Genomic DNA, 18,036 nt, shown 5'->3' with positions numbered 1-18,036 from the left:
CGGGGGACCCGGCCGCTCGCCGGGACCGCCGCCGGGGTCATGCGCGGACACAGTGGGGGACTTTCCCGCAGGGTGCCCCGGGACGATTTCGGTGGGCGGCTGCGTTTCTGAGGGCAGAGCCCTTAACGCGGAGCACTGGACTATGCCAGCAGCGCCTGCTTTGAATCCAACTGTGCCGGCTGGGGAGTCTAGTGCGAAGAGGGTCAAATGAAAGCAAAAACAACAGACAAAGCTCTCCTAGGGTGCCTGGGAAAATCTCCTCGATCATCACTTGCCAGACCGGAGGTGAAACCAACTCTAAAGGTGTTAATATTGATAGGGTTCATTCAGCTCTAAGTCCAATCAAAGGCAGAGGAAAATATGCGATGCTGTTTCTTTTTTATGAATTGTAAACTCCTGTTAGTTTCACCCCAGCAGAAGGAACTGTGCTGGATTTTCGCTGGGTAGCTTGTTTGGTAAATGGATATTTGCAGGGTATGCAAAGGCGGGTGCTCTAGGGTATTTGAAAAAGGGTTGATCAGACTGAGGAGAGACATCAGACTGCACAGGGAAGAAATAGTTCCTGTAAAGGAGATGCTGAGAGTGATTTGCCTTGAAGTCCTGATTGTTGTGTAAAGGTTACCTCCGTGGCAGGGGCACAGCAAACCATTACAGAAAAGCTGAGGTTGATAAGACTACTTACATCAGTGAAGAATTCTCTTGTAAGTTAGGAGTTGTGATGCCAAGGCCAAAGGTTTTCCAAATTCCCTTTTGCTGTCAGCAAAACCCATTAATCTTCTATATGTGTCAGATTACTGTATGCAGGTGGCAACTCTTTACCTGGTCTGCGTGGAAATTTAGCTATTTGTTCATTACTGAATGTTGTATGGGAGAAAGAAGCAACTGTTATGAACATTAGCAAGATAATTCTTTCGTAGTTCAGAAGTAACACACCAGTAGTAAAATATCAAAATAGTCACATTTGTTCTTTATTCTTTCCTCCTCAGAACTTAAGAATGAAAGTTACCATTATTTTGTTTTCATTCACTAAAACCAGATCAGTTTTGCATTGACTGGACAATCTGATATTTTGTGAATGGGTTTTCACCCTAGGACTCCTCCTATCCTAGTTCACAGAATTTTTATTTTATTTTATTTTATTTTATTTTATTTTATTTTATTTTATTTTATTTTATTTTATTTTAGTGCAGATCCAATGTGCTTCAAATGTAATGACAAATTAATTTTTGTGGTCTTAAACAAAATTTTAAATATTTTTTCTCCAGTATTTTTGTCTCTCACTAAATAGCTTATTTTGTCCCTCAGTGAAGGGTTCAGATATGTCTGTCTGGCAACATCCATCGTAAAATATTCATCCTCCTTATCCTGCAGAGAGTACTCCTTGCTCCTGTGGTTACCTTTAATTGTGAGATTTTTTAAAACATATTTCCTGATGAACATATTGAATCTTTCTATATATTTTCAGCCAAGACTTCAGAGCCAGCTGAAGATGGCTCTTTCAGGAACCTTGTTAACAAAATAGAGACATTTTCTGTATTTATTTAAGTATTTATCTTTCACTTTCAGCTCATTATTTAGACCTTTTCATTAACATGAAGAAATTCCACAATGAGCCTGTCGCTCAGTTGCAATGAGTCTGTGGTTGGAGTAGTGACTGGTCTGGGCACATTCTTGCACTGACTTTGGCAATGTGGTACCAAAATACCCAACACCGAGTACCAAATATCTGATAAAGCTGAATGATTTTATGAAGGAAGTAATTTCAGAACCAGACACTACATGCAGAAGTTTCCATCTCCCCTGTCTTGCAGTACTCCGCCTCCTTAGGTTTAAAAATACATATATATTCTAGCAGAACAAGTGGAGGTTTGTGCTGAAATCGCTTTAAAAATAGCAATATGTTCTGATAATGCCAGATATTTTTAATGAATTAAACCGAAGAGAAGTATGTATTACAAGATGACTGGGAGAGAGGCTTTGTGGTGCACTTACTCTTGGACTATGCTTGGGAAATGTATGAATTTCTTCTCTGAAGTCATGTTTCTAGTGAACACCAACTACTACAGTGGGAAACCTGCTAAATCAAGAATATATTTGCATTAATTTTAACTGTTATGGTCAATTGGAAAAGGACAACATTTTACTTCAAATGAAATCTCTGCACATGAGAAAAGGTCATTCAGGCTTTATAGCCCAGAGGCCCATACTTTTTCACTAAAATTCATTGATAAAAATGGAATTAATTTAGATCATACACTTTCTGCTTAGCTACACAGGCTTGCAATGTTCTATAAAAAGTAATATTAATCAATATATAAAAAGCAGTGTGGCATGAATAAATTAGGCAGTATAATAGAAGCTTTTATTTCTTAGGTAACATAAAAAAAGACTAAAAGGTCTTAAATTTTTAAAAAGAACACTTTAAAATTTTATTTCTGTTTTATAGACAGGCTGTGGACAGTTGCAGCAAAGAAACATTTTTTTTCAGGAAACCATGCAAGCTGAGGCAGAGCTTATGTAGACTCTAATGTTGAAAAATGCTAATTATCAATTCATTTGATTTTCAACCAGTTCTAGATAAAATATTGGACTGAGGATCTTGGGCTCGCTGTATCTTCTCCATTGTTGTTAGAATTTGGGTTGCAATAGTTGAATTCATGACTATTTGTTTTCACAAGGACTGACACTTGCTTTAATTTCTGGTCGTTCTTTGGCTGTAAGGAATTGACCTGTGGCTGAGAAAGAGAAAAAACTCTTTTCTTCATGAATATTTTTCAGGGGTGCTTTCTTGTTCTCTATACAGTGTTAAATAAGAGTAGTCTTATTTTTTATTCCCTCTGTGAATTGCCCCTTTTCTGGTTTGTACATACAAGCATGGACTAATGAGTTGGTTGTTCATTGTGGAATTGTAAAGAAAATTACCTCCATACGTATTTTAGGTGTAGATACAACTTCTACTCTTTACTATTTTGAACCCTTAATTGGATTTTTCTACTAAGACAATCAAAACAACAGACAATTGTAGCTAGGTAATAGTTTGGTCTTTTCTCTATAACGTGGAGCATATAAGAAACATTCTGTGGGCCTGGATCAAACCACACGGTAGTGTGAGTCAAGTTGTTCCATTTGTGACTGAGTCTGTTTGGCTCATGGAGCTGTAGCCAAGGCAGCTTTGTAACCTGTATTCCCAAAAGGAGCCAAAGGAGAATGATAGGATTATCACATAAAACAGCACAGATTTTGTTTCATTTAGATCGAACCCTGAGCCAAATTCAAGCAAAACTAAATGTTAAGAGGCACTGAAAGTCCTGTGTGCTGCTCTCAATTGCAGTGATTTTTTTCATGCACATTAAAGACGTTTCATTTTCAAGTCGTTCTGTTACCAAATCACAGTGATATATCTTCACATTTAAAAGAAGACTTTCCATTGTGAAACTTTTTCTCAGGTCTTCAAATAGCTGCTATTTAAAAACTCTGATTCAACTTTTGTGAGCTTAATATTATCATTTGGAGAGAAACATGTAGCAAAATAAATGTAAAAACAGGATTACAAATTTAAACATTATCAATGAGCATTTTTAGTTTTGTTGCCACATGATATGTAAAAATTTTGTGGAAGATAATTCAAAATGTTTTTGAGAAACAATATAGACCTGTCTTCTGATTTTGTCTGTAATTGTGTTCTTGTGTTCCTATTTTTGATAGGAACCAGTCAGATCACTAAGGACAAAGTACATATCTGCAGTTGAGCCTGATGCCCAGATTTTCTGCACAGGCAGTGAGGAGGTGCTTGGCCAGTGTAATCAATTTCATAATAAGTAAAACGTTTGTAAAGGAAAGGATCAGGCGAATTGCACCCTAGGTTGTCCACTGCTTTCTGTAGCCTATAATAGATGTCTTGAGAGACTGCCTCAGACACAGTTGCCCACAGGTGCCTACCTAGTATCAAGTAAAATTAATTCTTTCTTCTCCTCAGAGCTTTAAAAATTTATTCAGACATGTGTAATCTTGTTAAATATTGAAATAAATAAATACTTTCCTTTGAGAATTAAAGTGTGGGCAATTTGGAGATATAACAGTCAGTCAGGTGTTTAGATATGTAGGCTGAAATCCTGATCTTGTTAAAATCACTGAGACTTCTCCAAATATCAGTGCAGGCACAACATTGTTCCTATTTAATGTGGTCCAAATGCAAGCAGAGACCTTGTTAATGTTGGACCTCAGCTAAAGTAAAATGTCAGAAAGGGAGTACTAGTTGTTCAGCTGGTTTCCTAACACAATATGTTGTGCTCCTTTTGCTTAAGAAATCGGCTACCTTTTCATGAAAATAATTGAGTGTTTGAAACTATCTTGAAGGAGATTTAGATATGTAGTTAGCCCCCTGCAAGAGAATTCCACTGGAGAAATAATCAGTTTAACATCCAAATGATTTGAATGTGCTTGTGCAGTGGCTGAAGAGTGTACTTAAATTCAGGAGCCCTGATTACTCCATTGTCATAAACGGGACCTCTCTAGGAGGAAAAGTAGTTACTACGTTTTTGTAGGCTGGAATAGAATGATACAGCAAGACAGAAAATACAATGTGTTATGGAGCAAGTCTGTTTCTGAATATCATGCAACATGAAGGTAAATACGAACTACTGTTCAGAATCTGAACACCAAGCTAAGTTTAGTTCCCCTGATTCGGCTGTTGCTCTGCTGGCATCATCAATTTCCTGGCTTGTAGTACTGTGCAGCCAGGTGTTCAAATTCACTGAAGGCCAAGAATTGCTCACTTAAAGAATATGGAAAGTGAAACCTAGGCAATGTAACTTCTATTCAAAAGTAAATACACTGTGTGACAGGTATAAAACTGCTGAACTAAATGGTCTTTCTCACTGTTTGTTTTTTTTCTTTTTTTCAGAAGTACCTCAGCTGTAGGGCAAAATACAAGGACATAAGCTACTGACTTCCTTTTAGCATCAGGACCAGACATACTACCCTACGCAGTCAATTAAGAGCAACTGAAAACCACATCTCAGAAAAGCTGGTCAACCAGTTACATCAGTGGACATCTTTTGTAAATCACATTTTATGTACTTCTGCTGAGATCCTTTTTCTACCTACCTACCGCATGGTTCTATATTACTTATTGGGCACTGATGGTAGCCTCCAGAAAGTGCAGCTTCAAATGGTCAGCCTCGTTCTTTAGCAAGAAGAAAATCTGGATACTGGATAGCAACAACGTCTTCAGAGAAAATGGTATACGAAAGGAAACGATTGGTTTCCTGCCATTGTTTCTTCCTGTTAACAGCCAAATTCTACTGGATACTCACTCTGATGCAAAGAACTCATGGCCAGGAATATGCCCACTCCATCCGACTGGATGGGGACATCATCTTGGGAGGACTGTTCCCTGTTCATGCAAAAGGGGAAAGAGGGGTGCCTTGTGGGGAGCTCAAGAAGGAGAAGGGGATCCACAGACTAGAGGCAATGCTGTATGCAGTTGATCAGATTAATAAAGACCCTGATCTTCTTGCCAATATCACCTTAGGTGTTCGGATCCTTGATACATGTTCCAGGGACACTTATGCATTGGAGCAGTCCTTAACATTTGTGCAAGCATTGATAGAAAAAGATGGTTCAGACGTGAAGTGTGCAAACGGTGACCCACCTATTTTCACTAAGCCAGACAAGATATCAGGTGTGATAGGTGCTGCAGCAAGTTCTGTGTCCATTATGGTCGCAAATATTTTAAGACTTTTTAAGGTAAGGAACATTTTCTATCTTTCTTGTAAATTTCAAGAAAAATTAAGTAAGTGAGCTGGTTGTGTTGTGTTACCTTCATAAAAGAAAGAACTCTACCACATTCAGAAATCTGAAATGGCTGGTTTGCCCTTTCAAAGCAAAGAGGGGAAAAATACTCCAAAGCAATGTTTGCAGACCCTATTTTAAGGTCTCGAATATTTATTTGGAGTTCTAGGCAACCAAAGCTCATTTTAACTCTTTAGGGATTTGTATCCTTATTCTTTTACTACTCACATTTGCTCCATATTGAGCATTTATGCTCATCAAGACTATGTTGGGATTGATTCTCAAATTTCTGGGAGAATGAAATATAAGATTTTAACACAAATACATTTGTTGGAGGATCAGATAATTTCCTTACCTAGAAAGATATGCCAGTAGTAATCTGGTACTATTGATGTGCAATGTCTAGCCAAATGAAGTGTACTGTAATAATACCTTTGATTTCCTTGAAATCTTAACCTCCTCCATATTTTTTAAAAGGTGATATTTTTTTTCCAGACTTTATTATCACCTTGTAAGTGATAATTTTTAGGCAACAGTTCTGACATTTCCTTCCATGCACTTTATTAAGCTCAGACATTCTAAATAATGGAAAAGTAAGCCTGCCACTTTTAAATTTGCTGAGTTAGATAGGAAGATGAACACATTCTAATCAATCAACTTGGATGGAAGAAATCAGGCAACAGATATTTAATTTTTAATCCTATGCAATGGCAAACAGACGATGGTAAGTTGAGCACTTTTTTCTGTATACAGAACGACTGTAACTTTTGTCTGAATCTATTACTGTCCCACCATCTACTGTTCCTTCCATCCATTCAGAAACCCTTCCTTATTTCATACAACTTTACAATGAACAAACACTACCTAAAGACTATTTCTTTGACTTTAGTGCAGAAGATCCTGGTAATGTTAAATATTGCTGTTATATATTTTGAAAAGTGTTGCACTTGTTTTGTAGTTGTTGTAACTGAGAGATTGATTAGTAGTAGAGAAAGACTGGTTTCTTTTTTTAAGGTTTCTCACATCAGCAAAGAGTATTTCAGTTATTTGAATGGAGATTTTTGTTCTTCCCTCTGGCTCTCCCACAAAGGGTATAATGATGGAATTACAGTTCAGTGGAGGAGCAAAATGTCTGCTGGATTGTGGTCAGGTGTTCATTTCATTCTCAAAAATGATCTGCAGCTGCAATTACTGCACAGGTCTGAGAGTAGTGGACTTGTTCCAGCCATATATTTTGCATGTGAGAATCAGGTACACAAAATTGAGCTAAGATATAAAAAACATTCTACATGGAGAACACCTCTGGAGTTATGACTGGTGGGGAGACCTGTCTTTCCTGGGAGCAATCATACATGTTGTGGGAGGTGATTATTTTTTATTTCACATCCTTTTTTTAAGTTGTGCTACCCTATTAAATAATGCATGGTTCTGAAGTAGTGATAGATGGAATGGTCAGTTTAAGAGCCATTATAATGCAGGGCCACATAGACTATGGCTTACACCCAGTTTTGAGTTGAATACGATTCTGTAGGCTGATTTAAGAAACTAAGCCTTGTAAGACATGCATTAACTGTGAAATAAGAGCAGCAAGAAGGAAAGAGACCTATGAATTGTCTAAGATAGAGGCAATTTGTCTTCTGAAACCTTGACAGCTACCTTCTGATTTACGTTATGCAATAAAATTGCAAATAACATTCTACTGCAGTCTTAATCAATAGAAAGCCATGTGATATCCCCTCTGGGGAAAGATCTTATTTACCCATTTAATTGATGTAACACAGCTGCTGGCAAAAGGAGGAGACATCTCTTTTAGTTTTAATTATAGATCCTGCACAAATATTCTTAATAATGTAAAAATATGTCAAATTATACCCTTTAATGTCTGATGGTGGACCAGCATCTGAAATCTGTTTTTACACCTTCCTCTCAGAAGTGGATCTCTTCATGTGTAAAGGCTTCTGGATAAGGTCCTTGGTTAGCAACGCTATAGAAACCATTCACAATGGTTATCGTCAAGAGGATTAGGAAATTAAGGGTCATTTGCCAGAAATACAGATGGATAATCCAGTTTGGGTTGTACTCAGACCAAAGACATAGGCTGAAATTCTCAGCTGGTGCATCTGCACAGCTCTGTAGCTGAGGACCTGGACCTTGGTCCATGCTCACAAAGGCTCCAGGCATTACTTACCCCATATATCAAGATATGTCAAGGCTGGTCACTCAGCTGGTATAAGTGTCTGTACTTTCATAAAGTCAGTGATCACCGTCATGCAAATGCCTGTTTCCATTATATCCAGAATGAGTGTGATTTATCCATATTTCTGTCTAACAGTTCTATTTAGCAAGTTGAACCTGTAATTGGAAGCTCAGTAGTGCTTTAATACCTACTCTGAAGTTCCTGAATGTCAGGGCTACATATTTTTTGAGAACGCTATTATCCAGTGAAATTTTAATCTGATGAAATTATGCAAAGTATATTATATCATTCAATGTGAATACACAAAGATATACTGAGAAATACTATGCTCAGCAGCTTGAATTTTTATGCTGCTATTTTTCTTTTTCTTGCCATTTTTTTCCTTTCTTTTATTGATTTTACAACAGAAAACATACAGGTCAATAGTCCTATCAGATGATCTTGTGGATAGCATAAACTGATTGATAGTCATGGTATTCTTTTATCTAAGTGTTTTCATGAGAAGAGGGGAGGGAGGCCACCACAGAAAACAACCTTGATCTATAGACTTTTTTCCTGATCAAATGGCTTGCCTTGAACTCTTCTCTCTCTTTTCTCCTTTTGTGAATTCTGACGTACACTGCTGCTTAGCAGGTGATTTTCTGTAAGTCTTACTGTTACTAGATACAAAACAGTAAGGTCCAAATTTCGACAGACTAAGTTTCACCTCTTGGTGGTTTTAGACCTTTCAGAGGCACTTTACACACAGAAAACACTGGATTATGGAATTAATTGCTGTTATGCCTTGATTATCAAAAGGTGGTGGTTTTTCATCTTGTTTGACTCTGGTACTTGGTAAAAAAAGTTGCTTATTAAATTTTCAGAACTTGGAGCTAGTCTTGCTGCAAATACAGTGGAAGAAAGGCAAGCAGAAGACTATGCTAGGTAGTAACACAGCCACTACCCACTTAACCAGTTAATCAGGGATCTCAGGACAGATTGTGCCCTCTTGAATTTTAAGTTCTTTTTGTCAGTGAACATCAGGAGTGGGCTGCTTCACATGGCAAATAGAGACAAGAGGCCAGAGGCTGACAGAATCTATTCAGGATCTGGCTATCTCTGGGTAGCTTTCACAGTCACAAAGACAACCTTTCTACTAATTCAATCTGTCAAAATATTACTCTTATATCCTTCCTTATATTTATTTTACTGAAATTCTGGTTTTCTGTAGGGTGCTCAGGCGTGACTAGGTGGTATTCTTCATCTTATAAGTGTGACGCTTACAAGCATCTTGGCTGCTTCCCACTCCCCAAAACTTGGCATGGAGGAAACAAGAGACTCTTTAACCCAGCTCAATTCATGTATTATGTTCCCTGTATTCAAAGCTTCTACTTGTTTGATGTCTGAATAACTCATGTCAATGGTTAAAATCAGCTGGAAAAAGATAGACATTTGTTTATGCTAGTGTCCTCATATCTAAAAACCTCATACTATTTCTGAACTCCTTGGTACACTCCATCAGTCACCTTCACACATCTTCTAACCAGTGTCACACTAGGAGCAGCCTAGAGATGTTGGTTTGCATGCAAACTGAGAGGGGTGGACAGTATGCTTGGTGGATTGTTGTCTTAAGGTTTTACGTACATATTTATATGCATGTGTACAAAACTAAAATATTCATCAAGAGTTTTATTCTTTTCCTTGCTTCGCTTTGCCTTGCCTTGACTTGTCTTCTGTTTTCTCCTCTTTTCCATAAGGCTAAATTACTTATTTCCTCTTTTTGGTCAAATTCCCTTCTTGCTGCACCGCTGTAACCCACTTTAATAGCTGCTGTCTGATGGGACTAATACTCACTGCATTCACATTTGCCTTATACATTTCATACACATTTACTTCTTCAGCAGTACAAGTACAAATGACATTATGGAGTTACTCTTTCAACTTTATGGCAACCATCCAAAATGCAAGGGATAGTTTCTTTCAGTAAATCTAGAAGGGAATATATTAGTTCAACCAGCATTTTGTTTATTTTCTTTGATTGTTTCCTTGCCTCATTTTGGATCTTTGGCTGGCAGCTTTGCACAGTTACCAGGGCTGTACCTGGATGATGCTATTTTTATGCTTAGTTGCAGGTCTTTTTATATTTGGCCGCCATTTGGCACTTTTGCTGCCTTGTGTTCTAGACCTGTATGAAGCAGCAGACAGGCCTCCCAGAAATGAGGGCATTACCATTGTACAGAGGCTAACCTCACTGAACTTCATAAATGCAGGGCTACGTATTTAAATTGTGGCAATGGAGTGCATCTCAGGTTTGAAAGGAATATGATGCAAATAAAAGGTAATAACATCTTACCACATAATTTCAGAGATCACAAACATATTTTTGTGAGGCAACCTGAGCCATACACAGATCCTGATCCTGTCTCTATATCTATGGAAATATTTGCACCTAATGAGCATTACAGACTTCAGAGGCTCTAGGGAGATGCAGAAGTCAGTCTGTTCCATGTCTTATTGCAGGGTCTTTCCATAATGGAAAAGCTTTATCATATACTTTAATGAAGTGAAGAAGGAGTTCAAGAATTTTACACAACATACTGGCGTTCATTAATAAAAAAATGTGCTACACTGATTGGAATATATCCATTTTCTGTTCACCGTGTCATGCTACATGTGTCAATAACATTTGCTGCTGCATGGCATTTGAAATTCGAAATAGGACAATTTTTTTCCTGGTGATTAAAACATATGTGGAAAATTTTGTGTGAAGTGTGAAGCAAAATTGCTGTTAGGGAGAAGACTACTGAAACATTTTGAAATCAGCTCTTAGGATGAACAGATTTATTTTACCTTTGCTCTAGATAATATTTGTACTTGAATAATTTTTAATTATAAAAGGAACCCATTGCCAATATGTCCCATTCAATTTTACAGTGTTTTTTTGTAGCACTTAGTACAATCACATATCTCTTTAGTGCCTGAGCATCTTGTCTTGTTGGCTGGAAAATACCTTTATTATAATTTCTTTCTTTTCCTTTTTTTTTTTTTATAATTGAACTTCTTTTACATAGAAGATACATTAATATTTCTTTATATTTCCATGACCGTAGACACTTGGTTATGCAAAAAACCCCTTTTAACTCAACCATGATTCTTCTGTCAGCACTAGGTTAAATGTTTTGTGGTTGAGAGAGGCAAATGCCAGGTCAACACCAAGATAAAATTATAGGTACGAGAGACACTTTGCTAGTGTCAATAATTAAACAGTTGCCAAATTTTTTATTTACAGCCAGAGGAAATAATAGGTTTTCAGATTCTGTGAAAACTGCTAGCACTGATTAGCATCAACTTTTATTTGTGATACGCTGTTTGAGGCAAGGGAGTACAAAAGCAACTTGATGCATTCATTTAGTATTTTACAATATATTAGTTCCTTAACTATTCCTCTAAAGATTTAATAATTTTGGTCTTCTAACATTCCTAGATGAAGCTATACCAATGGTTAGAGCAAAGGGGCAATCTGGTTTTCTGTGTTATTTTCTGTATTTGTAATTCATTTGCTATAAGGCTTGAGGCGAATCTCTTGACCTTTTTGTGCTTCTCTTTTGTCATTTTGATTTGCTTGTGTTTAAGGATTTCAAAGGAACAATTGGAAGCTTGATTAACGTTTTTTAAATGTTTGAGATGTCTCCCCTCCTTTTGTAAGCATGCTGAAGCTGTCTAAAATGTTGAGATTTTTACATCATTCCATAGGCACAGTACATGAGCACCTTACAAAGAGAGTGTACCTATGAAAGACCAACAGTGTGATTTTATTTCTACTTCCCTGAGGGCTTCTTTCCCTCACATGAAGGAAACTGCATATGCAGAGAAAATTGTTTTATCCTTTCATGGATGAAGTTTTTCTGAGTTCCTACCACTATATTAGGGTTGTTTGTATATGACAGATGTCCCTGAATTATTTGTTAAATAATACCTGTAGTAATACAGATATCAGTCATAATTTCACAAGTGAGAAGAGCAAAAGGCTGAGAGGAGCCTAGCAGTTCAACAGGAGCTCACTTATCCACAGAAACACAAATTCTGCAGTGAGGTTTTTTAAAGATCTTGTGTTAATAGGAGGCACTTTGTCTGCCAGTAAACAAAATGTGCCTGGCATAGTTGTCTGGCACCTGGCACCAAGGCCAGCTGACACAGAAAATCCATACCCACATCATACACTCCTTTATTCCTCCAAATCATGGGCCTTCATGGAAATTACCAGAGGGGAATGATTCCTGACCCATGCTGACTTCTGAAGCCTGTCGGGAAATTCTAAGACTTGGCTGGCACAGGTCATGACCGAGTTATGGACTGTCCTGACAGTCTGACAGTGGAGGCAGCTGAGCTGTTGCTGAGAGATGTGCTCTGAAATGATGTGATTAACCAGTGTAGACATTGCTGCTGATTTCTTGGGACAGAGCTCCTCTGCTCCTATGTCACGCTGAAGGGAAGCCAAAACACTGCAAGGATCATTGATGCTGTTTCAGTGCTTTTGTACAGCAATGTTAGTTGTATTAGCCACAATGAGAACTAAATTAAGTCGACCCTTTCTCTTAGTGTTTAATTTTTTCAGTACAGTGAGAGTACAAGGCAATATGAATAGTCCTGGTTTCTGACTGTCATCAGAAACCAGGCACTATTTTGTTACAGCCAAGTGGTAGATTTTGGGGATTTGTGTATTTCTATTTTCATTATTTTCCCTAAAGCATATTGTGCTTTTAGGATTAAACTGGTTTACAGTACTTAAATATATATCTTTGTGTTTGCTAGCATTTATCAGAGAAAAGTAGTCATCCAAACAAAAGTCTTACTGAGGGACACTAATTCCACAGGAATGAATTAAACAGCCAAGAGCAATATGCTCCTCTGGGCTGGAATATACATATGCTCCCAGCAAGATATTATGTCTCCTATCCTTCTGACAGGACAATTAAGCATTTAAGTGAGGCCTTAAATTAGGAGGCTGTTGGCCCTTGGCTGTCTGTGCCCTCAATAGAGAGAATAAAATGCTTTCAGAAGGGGACTGGATCAGGCTATGAGTGTTGATGAATCTTTCATGTTTGAAGAAAGTTTATGCGTTGATCCATGCTTGCACTTGCACCAGACAGAGTCTCTTCTCGCTGGAAGGCTTTGGAAGCCCTGGAGGAAAGTGATAGGTGGCTTTATAAAATCTTAAACCCCTGTAAGGGTGGTACCAGTTTCTTAAACCCTTTCTCACTTTTCTTTGGAAGGAATCTTACTCATCTCCTTTTCTCTTCCTTTTCACACCTGCTCTATTTCTCTCTCGTTATCTTCAGACAAGCTACTTTTTGGCCACTGTTCCCAGTATTTTTCAAGTGACTATTTCATTCTATAGTGTCCAAAGAAAATTTTTTTCAGACGTACTGAATAAACAAGACTCTGACTGGATCTCGGTTTCTGTAGGTTGTGAGGATGAGCAGGTCAGCAGGAGGAAGAGCTGGAAACTGGACAGCTTAGGAGAGGGACTTATCTGGTGGGATAACAGGAAATAAAGGAACTGCTTGTTGAAAGATTGAGCCCTAAAGGGACAAGAGTCTTTCTGTTTTTTACCTCACTGTAGGATTTCTTGTCTGGCACTTCAGATAAATCCTGGGCTCTAACTCTTCTCCGACATAAACTATTCCTGATAGCAATGCTGAGATATGCCATGGTATTGTGAGATCCCTCTTTCTACTGTATCTCTTTTACAGCTTGAGACTGTGGGACAGGAGCAAAACTGACTTCTCTGAGCTGGAATAATTCATCTTTTGAGTTTTGGCTTATGTTCTTTCACAGAAGATGCCTCCAGCATTTAGTTACATAGCAGTAGTATTTGTAGAGGCTGAATCTGAATCTTCATTCCTTCTTCACTCGTGCATTTATGCACATGGTTCTTCTACAAGTTGAAAACTAGAAAAAGGATGATAGTCCATTTTGGGTATCATTCTATGAAAAGTGCTCAACAACTTCCCTTAGATTTTTACTTTGATAGCGGCTCTGTCACATTTAAAATGCCATCACAATCTTCTTCCAGGCAGGGCACAATTTCTTCAAGCAACTCCATTGCATCGTGGTAACATTGATCCCCTACAGTGATGGTTACTCTTATTCAGATAAATTTTCTTTGGTTTTTGTTTGCAAAGTACTGTGAATATTAAGATATTAGTGAAAACTTATCATGACAGTTGTACTTAGGCTATTCACTAGAGAAACATTTCAGAGAGCCTGTGAATCCTGCAATAGTTGTTTAGGCCTGACACTTCCAAAAATAAAGCCCGAAAAATGAGCTGAAGAAAGGGCTGGCTACACTACGAACCTAACACTTCAAATTCTACTCATAAAGAGGAGTTAGTAGAGCACAGACATATATAGCTAGAGGTAGGATATTGTTTCAGGAATGAAAATATGGGTTGACTATTAGGAAAAAATACTGCCGAGAAGTACCCTGTTATATGTTGTCTAAAGTTTCATCCAGTTGCGTATTATGAGAAAAATGCCAAATTTCCTACTTCATAGCTTTCTGAAAATTAGGTTGGATAGAAGTACAAAAATATACATTTATGTATCAGTAGGGAAATTTTCTAGGCAAAGTAGCCAGTGTTTTCCTCTCCTAACTTTGATGATTCTGTTTACAATTCTTTGCATAACAAAGCACAGGATTTAAAAGTTACCAGCTGCTATATTTGCTTTCCAAAGTGTGAAGAAAACACGTATTGTCCTGAGGATTAGAGAGCTGATTCTCTTTGTGCTCAGTTCAGGCAGAACTGAAATGTTTGTAATGAAAGTTAAAGCTATTGAAAAGCACAAAACATAAAAGAAAAATAATGTGTTTATGTCTTCTTTGTTGGACAGGATTTGATGATGCCCTTAGAAAGTTTTAAACATTTCTCTTATTAACAAGCATTATTTTGTGCATGTTTTAAACACTTCCACTTGCAAATCCTAAGTGCAGTCAGAGCTGTTGTTTCAGCCCACTGGGAACTGTTCTGCCAAATATCACCTGAACAGCAAAAACTCCTCATCTATGAGAAGGTTCACATCTCCAGTACTGATTGAATAGCATTTTGGAAACTGGATGTGTAAGGCATTTGAGACTGCAGAGAAAAAATAATATCTTTAGGGCTAGTTTTGGAGACTGGAATAAGATGGGAAGGTAACTGTGCTGTATATGGGAGCATGAAAAGCTTGCAGTTGGAACAGATGCTGAGAGTGCCCTGTGACTCAAGGTATGATTTCCTGCCATTCCTGCCAAGTTTCAAAGCTTGTGTTTCTTTTTTCTCTTTTCTATTTTTAGGCTGAATAGCAAAGAACTTGTGCTTCAGGAATGAAGATTCACCATTTCGTTATATCTATTTTACTGTGTCTTTGCATATGCATCAAATAATGTTTGATTCTGGTGAGCAGAAGAGAATGAGAGTAAAGATGTAAAAAGCTGACGAAAATGCAGGGTATTTTTGGTATGGATCACATAATCACTTGGCTCAATGGCAAGTTGCAAAGCTTTGTCTAAGTGTGACAGACTTCCATTGCTGTGTGCTAGTGCCCGTTGAAGCCTTACATCCTTTGTCTTGCCTCAGCATAGATTTTCTCTGTGACCTTGGGCAAGTCACGCAGCAGTGAATATTCAGCCTGGTGGCTGATGCCCGTGGAGTTGGGTGCCCAGTGGCCCTGGAGGACTGATGACCAGGATCCCCCGCCCCTACTTCCCTGGTTAGAGCACTTCTGTGGCTGAAGGGATTTGTGAATATAAAGGCTCCTTGATAATCAGATATAAGAGTAAGGGGTGGGGGCATATAAGTACTTCAGATAGCTAGTTCTTAATGAGGGATTTCTTGTATCCTCTTACATAGTTCTCTCCCCTGGGTTTTGCTATGAAAGGAGATTATCCAACTCACAGTATGATTTAAATATGCAAGTCATAGGTCTCAGGAGCAAGTGGTGAAGCCTGCCTGACCTGTAATCAGAGGCTGATTTCCCCTTAGGAAACCAAGACAGTCAAAGAGAGCCACAGAATCAGGAAAAAGTATTTGGATTATTGCCCAACAAAATTAATATTGTTAAAATTTATACCTGCAATCTATATTAGAGTAATTGGGAAAAAATGAATGTCTGTAATTGTTATGCCAAAGCAAAAAAATTAAGTAGTGCAGGATGAAAAAAATTAGGATAGGTGTGTGTGCAAATGTATGTTCTACTTAACTGAGTGGATTTGTTTTGTTCTTAAATGCTTGAGAAGAGAGACAGTAAAATTAGTTTTGTAACAGACTTGCTAGCTGGCAATTATACAGTTTATTTCTTGGTGTCTTAGGAACCATTTTTTTGTTTGTTTAATTTTTCATGTTGATTTCATTAGAAGTTTTTTTACTTATCTTTAAATTGAGTAAAAGTCCCTAAGAATAGTGCAACTTCTGTCAGATGTGTGGTAATTAGCTACCTCATCTATTTATCAGGAGTGGATCAGGAACTAAGAGAAAAGCTGATTCCTATGTTAAATATCCTCCTTTTCAGTTGTTTTTAATATATCCAAGGTATGAATGCAACATTGTGAGCTAGGGTGTGCAAATAATTAGTCAGTTTGACAGCTAAACTGAAAATAAACATTCATTTTATTCTTAACCAAAATGATCATGTAGAAGTGGAAGTGGAACTTAGGGGTTGCTTTATTTGATGGTGCTTTTTTAAAAAAAATTTTTTGTTGTTGTTTTGTTTTTGTTTTATTTTGTTGAGGAAAGCTTTCCACAATATTCTCTTTTGTGTTAAATGATAACTCATATTTCATGTAAAACAAAATGTTTTATTTCTATTTTGGAAATTTCATAGTGTAAAATACAAGTGATAGGTTTGAAATTACAGTCTTGGGTATCATGCATTAAGTGCTGGTGCCCCTGTTACCAAACTGTGTTTACACATGGCTTACACAAGGCTCTTGGGCAAATTCTTTCTTTTGGATTCAGAGAAGGGTATCAAATATAGCTTAGGAGATGGGACAGTTCAACTCTCGTCCCCACAGCAACAGACAAGACTGCTTTACAGTAAAATTAAGAGCTCTGGTCACACGGGGTGAGAGCTCTGCAGAAACAGGAATGCCGGGCACTCTGTATGTGCTGAACTTCCACCCTGTGAGTTTTCTTTCTGTCAGAACAGGTCTTATCTCACCAGTCTCCTGTGTGCAGGACTTTCCCTGGAGGTCTCCAATATCAGAACTGTTTGTCAAAACAGGCCTGTAATTGCGCATCTTCCTGAAAACTCTTGCCCACTTTTCTACCTCTGAACAGCTGTATGCACATTAACACTGCTGTTGCCAGATGCTGTCTATTCACTGCTGATAAGCTTGCACAATGGGAACATTTTATTTCATCCATGCTACAATTCATTAAATGTTCGTTAGAGTAATGATTTGAACTTAGCTATTCCCGTTCCTTGCTAAATACTGGACTATGCAGTGAATTACTCTCAGGTGGGTCCAATGGAAGTTTAATTGTTTGTGAAAACATGAACAGCTTCAGCAGGAGAGACTTTCATGTCCCAAACCCCTGTAACTCAATGGTTAGTTGTTCCCAGCTGAGTACTCTAACCACTAGGCTATTAAGTATAATTCAGGCAGATACTACAGGCTCATTTTAAGTTTTGGAACATATTTGTGCATTGAGAGGATAAATTACAAAAAAGAAAATGACGGATACGCATGACAGAGACCAGTACCAAAGGAAAAATCTTCAAAGAAGTCCTGCTGAGTGCCATAGGGTGACCTAAGAGTAAAGAACATTTGAATACTGAAACATTCCTTTATATGCTTTAGCCATGAATTTCCAAGCTTTCTCGTTAAGATTAAGTGTGAAAGTCTTGGCCAGAATGGTAACACAAAATTTATCTCACTCCTGTCTTCATCTACCTAGTTTAACGTAGACCTCAAGGATAGACCCATGTATTCACCTGAATGGCTAAATCAACCCACATGAGTCTGAAGTGCAAGTGGACTTCTGGAAGTGCCTATCTATGTTTGTTAGTCATAGAGAAAGACGTAG

General features: G+C 37.8%; 1 protein-coding gene across 3 annotated transcripts in view; it reads left to right on the top strand.

Moving 5' to 3' along the window:
• Nucleotides 1-18,036, top strand: part of GRM8 (glutamate metabotropic receptor 8) — a 330,760-nt gene that overhangs the window by 2,253 nt on the left and 310,471 nt on the right. For all 3 annotated transcript variants that reach the window (XM_008926587.3, XM_018067986.2, XM_018067984.2), the window contains exon 2: nt 4,904-5,748. In XM_008926587.3, the coding sequence (XP_008924835.1) occupies nt 5,239-5,748 (510 nt within the window). In that variant the 5' untranslated portion in view covers nt 4,904-5,238. The remainder of the gene's footprint in view (nt 1-4,903; nt 5,749-18,036) is intronic.

This window comes from Manacus vitellinus, unplaced genomic scaffold, assembly GCF_001715985.3.
Source record: "Manacus vitellinus isolate BGI_N305 unplaced genomic scaffold, ASM171598v3 scaffold_13_pilon, whole genome shotgun sequence".
In the NCBI taxonomy this organism is placed as follows: domain Eukaryota; kingdom Metazoa; phylum Chordata; class Aves; order Passeriformes; family Pipridae; genus Manacus; species Manacus vitellinus.
Note: the sequence above shows the minus strand (reverse complement) of the source record. Positions and strands in the feature narration are given on the sequence as shown.